This window comes from Polypterus senegalus, chromosome 13, assembly GCF_016835505.1.
Source record: "Polypterus senegalus isolate Bchr_013 chromosome 13, ASM1683550v1, whole genome shotgun sequence".
Classification (NCBI taxonomy): domain Eukaryota; kingdom Metazoa; phylum Chordata; class Cladistia; order Polypteriformes; family Polypteridae; genus Polypterus; species Polypterus senegalus.
Window position 1 is genome coordinate 73,836,117 of NC_053166.1, and position 10,020 is coordinate 73,846,136.

The 10,020-nt window shown below is 38.6% G+C and overlaps 1 protein-coding gene across 3 annotated transcripts in view; it reads left to right on the forward strand.

Moving 5' to 3' along the window:
- The window catches only part of otud5a (OTU deubiquitinase 5a), a 182,488-nt gene extending 177,527 nt beyond the window's left edge, over window positions 1–4,961 (forward strand). For all 3 annotated transcript variants that reach the window (XM_039776077.1, XM_039776078.1, XM_039776080.1), the window contains one exon: window positions 4,400–4,961. In XM_039776077.1, coding sequence (XP_039632011.1) covers window positions 4,400–4,521 — 122 coding nt within the window. In that variant the 3' untranslated portion in view covers window positions 4,522–4,961. The remainder of the gene's footprint in view (window positions 1–4,399) is intronic.
- Window positions 4,962–10,020: the final 5,059 nt, after the last annotated feature.

Below are 10,020 nucleotides of genomic sequence, written 5' to 3' on the forward strand. Positions count from 1 at the left end.
CAAAGTTTCTACAATTTGTAAGCAAAAGAACATTTCTCTCTTTACTCATGTAATTACAAATGGATACTTTATTCAATTTTTATACGTATATCATAAATTGAATCTCTAGAAGCAAAAGTATTTTAAGTATTCTCACCTTTTCCTCTCTATTAAGAGCAATTGTAATATTTCCCTTGGTCATCTGCATTGGCAGATCTGTCTGGCAATTGTCAAAAAGAAAAATAGATAGATACTTTATTAATCCCAAGGGGAAATTCACATACTCCAGCAGCAGCATACTGATAAGAAAAAAACAATATTAAATTAAAGAGTAATAATGAAAAGACAAACTAATTCAGTATACTGTATATGCAGTGTGTTTCACAAAACAGTTGGCTTTAACTTTGACATCTTCTCAGTTCTGAATGAATGTCATAAGAGTAATATATATAGTAGAGTTCAACCAATTTTAAAACAAAAACAAAAATGGGTCTTCCTGGTGGGACTTGCACGGACATTTGTCAAAATCGCATCTTTCAATCCGATATATGACTTCATACTTACTGAAACTATCGCCCCATTCATAAGTAGTCATAATTATATTGGTCCCAAATAAGAACATAAGAGCCGCTATATCAAGAAGTGTTTCTTAGGAATGTCATAATGGAGACAAGTGCTAGCTCTGTAAAATACTGCAGGTTTCATTGGTTCTTTGGTCCTCAAAAAACTTTGAACTAGATACACTAAATGCTGAAACAATCACATTTTATTTCACACTTAAGACACGGTCTAGAAAATCAGGGCAACTTCAGTGCTCAGAAAGCAGGTGTCACTCAGCAACACACAAAGTCAAAAGTAGTCCCTCAAAATTAGTTTGAGGGCTACTATTCAACTTGATGAGACCTGAAAGACAGAATTCTCTAGAGACAAATCCTCTTCTTAGGCATAAGCACAGAGAAAGTATTATAGACAAGGTGGCATCTCTTATTTCTTGAGAAGCAGGAGACCTAGAAATTTCAGTAATTTTATTTCCACAGGTTACTTCTAACAGAGTTACATTCTTGTGTGGCTTCTGTCCCATGAGTGGACAGTGAAAGTAATGCTAAGTTAGCAACAATAACTTTAGATGAACCACTGGTTGCCATCCTTTGTGGGCAACTCAGGCAAACTGTTCTCCCTTTTCACAGACAGCACCAGTTGTAATTCTTGATTCTATTACATCTTTTAATTAAACAAGGTGTTTTGTTTAATTGGAAGCATCAAAAGAAAACCATTTTCTTAAAGTGATTGTCATTATTGCTTAATAATTTAAAATGTGAAGAAATAGTGTCAGACCACACCACATGTCCCGCGAGACGAGACTTTCTGCCATGAGATTTAACTACACCGGGGCCAGAAATAAAAGAGTAGATGAGAAAGTAGAACATCATAAAGAATTCAAAAATGTTGACGCAGTACTCATGCAGAGCAGGTTAGAGATAATGGAATTACGAAAATTTGAAAGTCTCAAAAAAATTATAGTAAAGATCGCATTAGCGCAAACAAATGGAAATTATTATTTGGTGAAATAACGGAACAACGCAAAGAGATCGAATATACTTTTTGGAATAAAACTTTAAGTCGGAGACTTGTAGATCATCTTAATTTGTGTTGCCATTAGGGAAAAGTAGTGTTTCTTCCCAATGAAGAGGCATATCTGCGAGAATTAAAAGATTTGTTGTTTGGTGAAAGTGAAATCCAACATACACGAGCTGCAGAGACACGAAGTGGCTGGGGCATAGCGCAGGCGGGGGGGGGCGGTTGTTGGCAAGCAAAACGAGCACGGGGTAAAACCCCCTAGTGATACAAATAATAATGATGATGATTAACAGTAATAATATTATGAACAGCACACTTTATATGTGCGAGTGATATGAGTGTTACTTTTGGATTCCCAGAACCACGTTGTTTCACTGCCTGAAGACAAATTCTTGCGTTAAAGCGGATGAGACGTGTTTCTGCATCAAAACTGTTGCCCAGGTTACACTCGAGCTTGACGCTTATGTAAGACATGTCTATACCGTTGCCCGAGTAATGCTTGGCACTTTAGTCTTACACAAGATGCATCTATACTGTTGCTCAAGTGACATTCAGGATTAATGCTTTTAGCACTGTTTTATAGCCTGAGTGATGCTCAGGTCTAAGGCTAAGGAGGTTAAATAGTATTTTGCTTGTTTTTTTTATACGTAAAATGTGCCTTCTGCATTTATTTTTATTTTGTTTACATTTGATTCTCTAAACAGATGGTCTTTACTAAAAATGCATTGTCTTGTCAGAGAATTGTAAATCCTGTGTTCATCCACGATTACATCTGTAACTATCCAAACACTGAACTTGGTAGAAAAAAACTAGTAACTGATGTTCACTAGCATATAAAATGCACCTAATGATCCTATACAGTGCTGTTAACCATGAAATGAAAGGGGTTACATTAAGAAATAAGCTGAGTTTTTCCTTACAGAGTGTTAGTGCTTAGAACTGCTCCCCTCTTTCTGTGCAGTTTGCTAGTTCTTTCCATATTTGTATACGTGCTCTTGACCTTCTCCCATTTGTCAAAGATGAGATGTGTTTGCTCAGTTAGTGCCTAAACTGGCCCAAAGAAGCCATGTGCATGTAAGTGCGCCCTATGTTGTACCACTGTTTGATTCATGGCCATGCTTGGCTCCTGTCTTTTAACTGTTACTATTGAGGTACATTCTGCCAACCTGTGACACTTAATTGGAGTAAGCAGGTTTGTGACAAAGTAAGAGACGCTAGATTGAGATGGTTTGGGCATATGCAGAGGAGAGGTGAGGGGTACATCAGGAAAAGAATGTTGAGGATGGACAGGTAAGTGGAAATGAGGAAAGTCAAAAGGGAAGGTATATGGATGTGTTGAGAGAAGGCATGAAGGCAGTCAGTGTGGCAGAAACTTATGTAAAAGACAGGAATAGATGAAGACTGATGGTCTGCAGTGGTGACCTCTATATGGGAGCAGCTGAAAGAAGAAGAGGCATAGTATTAAATATGCATCTGTACTACAGCACTCCAGAACAGTCAAAGGAAAGCTGCATATCAAATATTCATGCCAAAATGTACGAGACTGCAGCTCTTTCCCCTCCTATTTCGTTAGTCTGATAATTTCAGTATTTTTAGAGACATATGTCATTTCCACTGATGTGCTGCATCTGAAAGACCCTTTCATCATTTTGTCTGTTAATCATAGCCATAGCACTCTTGATTTTTTTTCCTTGTGCGTATATAGGTGAAGGTAAGTGATGACCAAGTGGCCGTGTCCTTATTTACATCTAATAGGGACTTTCCGTCCTCTAAAATAAAAAAGTTTGCTAATAATAATAATATTGATAATTAATGTGAAACCAAAATAGTGCTGTAGCTCATGTAAGCGAGGGAAAAGAATTTTAGAATACAAAAAGTTATTATGTGTTCTTATATAGGAATTATTTGTTGTTATCTTTTGAAGTAAATTAGGGACTGCTTCAGCTAGTTTAGTTTTCAAGTTCATAAGTGGTATTTACCGTACAATTTACAATTTTTTTTTTTTTAAAAAACACCAGTTTTTTCTCCAGTGTTATATAGACATGCTGCTTACGTTGACTGAACTGGTGTGAGTGGAGGTATTTGTATGAATGTACCCTGCAATTGACTTGTGTCCCATCCAGGGTTGGCTTCCATCTTATCCCAGATGCTGCTAAGATATAATTGACTTCCTGCGGCACTGAACTGGATTAAGCAGGTTTAAAAATGAAATTAACAAATTTAAAATGAACTAGTAAACTGTGTGCAGGTATTGTAATGATCTTCTGCAATGCATCTTTTAAACTATTTTTTGTTTTATTAATGAAAAATAAAAACAAACAGTTGCTTGCAGATAAAATGCACTCATACAACACAGTGACGCTGACGTTGTATTCCAAAAATAAATTCAAAAAGCTACGACCTCTTTCCCTGTATCAGTTCAGAGTCTCCAGTTTAATGTGGTTACTCATATATATATTAAAACAAGCAAAAGAAGATTTGGAAATACCCCAGCATAATTATTTTTAAATCGCATTAATATACTTCTTGAGTGTTGTGTGCTTATAGCACATTTAGACATGATACTGTTGGAGTTTTCTTGTAGACTCTGAAGTGCAAAGTGTCTGCCATTTTGTGAACCAAATACATAAAATGTACAAATGAACTGTCCAATACATCTAAATCAGGAGCCCCCAAAGCTATGCCTGGATATGCCTTGTGATGGTCTTGCAGTGTTCTTTACGGAGTATTGTCCAAGTCTCTTTCTCAGGCTACTGTTGTATTCTTAGCCTCACTGCTAGGTTTTTTTTTTTTTTTTGATCTTCTCAAATTAATCAGTTTTTTTTTTTTTTTTTCTGAACAGGTCTAGCAGACTGGGAAGATGATGAGATTCTAGCATCTGTCCTGGCCGTATCACAACAAGAATACCTCGACAGCATGAAGAAGAGCGCAGTGCACAGAGAACCATCTCCAGACAACAGTTGATATTTAAAGTGGAGTACAATAAAAGGGAAGAAATAGAAGGAGGCAGCAACAAACAGAAAAAAAACAAACAAACAGCACTCATCACCTCATCATGTGACTCTCCAGATGTGCGCCTTTCTTCTGTTCTGCCTCCACATGCCACTTGTCCTGCCCTTCCTTCCCAGACAACTAAACATAATCAGTGACCTGACAGTTCCCCTCCATCTCCTTGTCCTAATGCCTAAACACAATTGGACTTATTTAGGTGCATGTTTAAATAAACAACAACCAACAGATAAGAGAAAAAAAAAACAAAAACAAATTGTAATAATGTCATACTTCTTATTGATTGTTTATGAATATAATTTTTGCTTTATTTTTCTCCTTTTTGAGGTATGAAAAAAGACACTTGTTTCTTTGAATAAAAAAAGAAAAAAAGCCATTGGGGGAAAAGAAACTGACACTTTTTCAAAATGAATGTTCTGCTTTTTCCATAAACTTTTCCTCAACCTTTTTCTGACTGAGGTGTTTACACAGCAAGTTTCTAAAGGGCTCCAGTGACACCTGGCATTTTATTACACTTTCACTACAGGCCCTAAATATTTCACAGGTATGGTAAAAATGAATAAAGTGGATATATTTAATATTCTGTAAATGTGCTAATATTAAAGAGTTAGTCCTAACTTGAAGTTCACAGTCAAAAAGAACATAGCAAGTGTGGTGCATTACTGGGCCAGGTGAGCTCTGTGACACTTTATATAGCTGAGGGCTGTAATGTTTCTCTGTGTTTGTGAGCATACCAGACAAAATCACCAACTGCAGCAATAGAATAGGAAGGGTTAGCGCTTTGAGTAATGAGAAAAGCGCTATATAAATGTAAAGAACTATTATTTCTCTCTATTATAAACAAAAATCTTGGAAGGAGACGATACATGATCTTCTTGGAAGCCTGCTGTGCAGGCTTTTAAATAATTGATGCGCAGCCCGACTAGCAGAACACGTAGCAAAGCAGCAGCAGGAGAAAGACAGCAGCTGATCAGACCGCATCTCCTCAGTGTGCGTTCAGCAAAAAACCACTTGACAATGCGAGCGGCAGAGACACAAAGTGGCTGGAGCGTAGCGCTCCCAGGAGGGGATGGGAAGTGAGCAGGGGGCAAAGCCCCCTAGTTTACCATAAAGAACATCGCACTTTGAACTTAAATGTTCCAGTTATTACATACCTTCTGAAATGGCCAACGCTTTAAACACAAAGTTTTTACAGACACGCAAAGAGGGTGCCATCACATATATTTTCACCCCAAATAAATTAAAATTAAATTAATACACAACCTTGTTTTACTGACAGCGCTTTGTTAAACGTTACAATTGAAGGGCAACATTTTTTATGATCAAGTGACATCTTGAAATTAGTTGATTGCTTAAAAATAGTTTTAAATATAAAATGGGCGGAGGGTCTCCCTGTGTATTGCTCAATGATATTAGATTAGCTGGATAAAACATTGTGTATTATGTGGCAGGAGTAGTTCTCGCCATATTTGTAAATGTCTGTGTGACTTAACGTCAGCACCAGACATGTACTTTAACAAATAAAATCTATTAAAAGTGTGATCTCCAACTGGTTGGTGATAAAGCCTAGATGTTTTCTAAATAAAAGTTTTTTTAATTTTTACAAAGCTAAATATTATCCTCTTATCCACAATTTTATATCAGTATGATTTTAACAATTAAAAAAAAAAAAAAGAAAATACTGATTCAAACAGTTGTTTAGAAGCTCTCTAACTGATGGCTTCCTGGATGTTTGAACAGTGGAGAAGATAACTGACCTGCTTCACTTTCAGAATGGAGCTGCTCTGTATAAGCAGTTCATTAAACATGAGTACTCTGCAGTCATGAATTCAGAGGAGGACAGCCACCATAGTGCTCTGGTACTGAGGTAGATGAGTGGTGTAAAAGCAACTTAGGCCATCATTTACAAAGGTGAATGAGGCTCACTGAACTGCGGGGAGTGTTAAAGTTAGCTGTGGTGCTTGCAGTGCAGACAGGTTTTAACTGTCGTATTTGTACAGCAGTCTCTTACTTTTTATTGTTGTATCAACCAACCACCAGGTTTGAAGTAGTGTGTTGTCTGCCACTTTTTGGTGAGAAGGCTGAGCAGCTCCCCTCAATCCCTGGACTCCCCTGTGGCTGCTGCTTTTTAAATTGTCTTAGGATCTGAGTCCACTTTGAATTGTCTTCCTACACAGACCATTTTTTGTGCACTTGCACAAAATATCATTGTGTATGATTTCCTTTTACATTTTCAGAGATGTCTATCGGAGTCTTCCTCACAATTGTGGTGTGAATGCCAGATAGAGTAGTAGGATCCTGCATTGTTCCTGTTTTTAGCAAGGCACATTCCAGCTTCCAGCACCCTGACCAGAAAAGAGCTTGTTTAAAAAATAGGTGCTTAGGTAAAATGACAGAGGATTCCAATTTACTGTTGGTTGGATTTTTTTTTTCTTTCTCGCAAGTTTTTACTTTTTTTCCCTGATGTATATTCATTTTAACAAAAATGCAGCATTTCTGCCAAACAGGAATTAAACAGACAGTGGTATTCCTTTCCAGGAGCAAGTGATGCATTCTTGTGGTATCTCCTTCCATATGAACACACCTCTCTGAGTTTTCCTATTCTTTTTTGGTTTCAAGTCAACATGCTGATCCTTGTTGGAATCTTATGTGCCCCCTGACAAACTGGAAATCCTCCATATGTTCTGCCATCCCTCCCTCCCGGCTAAAAATAAAACCCAACCTGCCTAGCTCCATTCATTGTGTATTTTTAAATCCTTCACAATTGTAAGGCACGCCCATGACATCAGCATCGTCCCTCCCGTGCTACTCTCTGCATGCCATCTCAAGTATTTCCTTCAGTTAATTCTGTCACTCTTTAATATTTGCATTGTTGAATGTCTTGTTGGCATTACCACACCCAAGATGGGAGAGAACTGCAGTGTGCGCTCTTTTCACTTAATTAGTTTACTAGAGTCATCAGAGGTTTCCATGTGGTTCTCTATTTAACTTAACCTCATCAAATACCCATGCTAACAAAAGTTGGTGGGTTGAAAAAAAAAACAAGTCAAGTAAATGGCTGTAGTAGTCATTGGCACATAAACATTACATTTAAAGCTTTACACTGGCCACTCTGTCTTATGTACACATCTCTTACCACATAAATATGTGTGTGTATACAGTGTACACAGATATAACCTTATTTATCCATCAACTTGCCTAATTCACTGTACAAGTATGGAGTGCTGGAGCATACATATCCTGCCAAGATCGGGCACAAAGCAGGAAGTGAGTGCTAGTCTAGCCCTAAACAAATTCATTGTTCTGCTAGTCCAATTGCAAGGAAACAGAAACTTTAAATAACTTCAGACTGGCAGAGCACCATTCCTGGAGGCTCACCCACATATCTTGCATCTTTGGTAATTTCACCAGGTGTTTTTTTTTTTGTAGACATGGAGTTAAAATTTGACCACAACTAACATTGCTGTATTGGATTACATTCTGCCAGGGGTGGGTGGGAGTTAAACCCCTGTTAGCTCTTTACTATTTTGCTGTGAGACTCGGGCAGACTTCGAAAACTGCTCAGGGTGGCTGGATTGTCTCCCAGTGCTGGTCGCGAGAACGTGTTACAGCCCCAAGGAGCAGAGCATTTGGATTGGTGTCTGTTTAAGTGTGCAGAGGTTAAAGGTCCTCCCTCACCTCAAAATCCTGGCTGTCGCCTACACACAGATAGCTTCATCCCTCACAAAAAGAAGCCCAACTCCTCCTGAGTTGTTTTGGCTACGTGTCTTCCTGGAATTCTTGGAAACAAACGGCATTGTTGACTTGATTTTTTTTCTCTTTCTCTTCTGCATCAGGGTCATTGTATCAGTTTGTCATAAGAGGTGTGGTTGTGTTATTGTTCAAAGTATAGCAAAGGAATGGAAAACAAAGGCAGCTTAGTTAAACCAAAACTGCTGTGCTGATGAGTGTTCTCACCACGGGAGAATCCCTTGGTTGGCTGGTGGTTACTGATGTGGGCTGTGCATTAATGGGGCAGTCTTAGCAAGTCAGGCAAATGAAGTGCTGAGATCTCTAAACAAGACTCTGACTTCTAAAGACTCCTTAAATTCTGCACAGCATCTCTCAAAACACCTGCATCTACCCAAGAGCCTGTCCTTTCTCTATGTGTTTCACGTAATGTGCCCACTTACCCCTGTGCAGAGTCAGGCATGGACTGAGATTTGAACATATATATTTTTTTAAGAATGTTTATCTATAGCTGGATTTACAGCACAAAAATGGCATTGCTACTTCATGATTAAACTGCGCCTTTTGCTGTTTCTATTCTGAAGCATGTGGGTTTCAGATGCTTTTTTTTTGCTTTAGGTATGAGGAAAGTAACTTTGTGCTACTTAGCAAAAGATTCAGCTGTTACTGATAAGCTTTCTTCTGCAATTCTTCTTACACAGGTAAAGTGCTGTCTATGTAAACTGCATTATTGAAATTATAGCGCTTGAGGGCAGTTTGAAATCCTGGCCTCCAATGAGTTCTGCCGAATGATCGCTCATATGCCACATGTTTTATCCTGTACCTTTATTACTCTGTGGATGCAGCGCTTCTCTATTTAATTATTGATTTTTGACCGTGTTGGCTCATACCTTGTGCCTGGGTTTGAGATCCTGTGACCCTCGACTGGATTAAGCAGATCTCCGCCTTTTCCTCGGTGCATCGACCCACTGTGCTGTTTATGCAAGTTTTAAGTGAAGATCTGAAACTTCCCCTTCTATTAATAACAGACTGGCAGACTGCCCTTTTAGGATTTCCTATATATGAGAGCGCCAGTGATTTTGCTTTCCAGGCCAACACGGCCACTATGCTACTCTCTTCATTAATGCTGGCCTTGATCATTATGATTTAACTCTTTATGTCACTTCTGTCGTGACATATTGGGGTTTCCAGCTGCCTTGTGAAAACTAGAAGAAAACACTTGGGAGTAATCTTAATAACATGGCCAGTCATGTGCCGACAGAGGAGATTGGCGGCAGAATTGGCACTCCAGCCACCATAAAAAAAACCTCACACTGGTACCATTCCATCTGAACTAGTGTGGTGCTGAGGTGTCATCTGTTGCAGGGCTGCACTCGGGTCCTAACCTGGGGTCCTGAGTTGGTTTGTCATGTGGTGGGTTCGGCAATGCGCTGTATCAGTGTGTGCTCCAAACAGAGGATGTGCTCTTACCTAATGGCCATGCCTGCCAGGGGAGTCTTTGTTCTGTGACATTAAACTGGAAATGGCAGCCTAAGGATGAGTAAATGGAATTAAATTGGCAAACAGTGAACACCAGCATTTTAAATATTGTAAAAAGAACAAGAGACTACTAAACTGCTTTATATAAAGTTAAAGAAGAACCAATGCTAATGCAAAGAAATTCTCTTAATCTTTCCCCCTTTCAAAGCAACATCCTGACCCCCAAATTAGGGACTCCATCCCAGT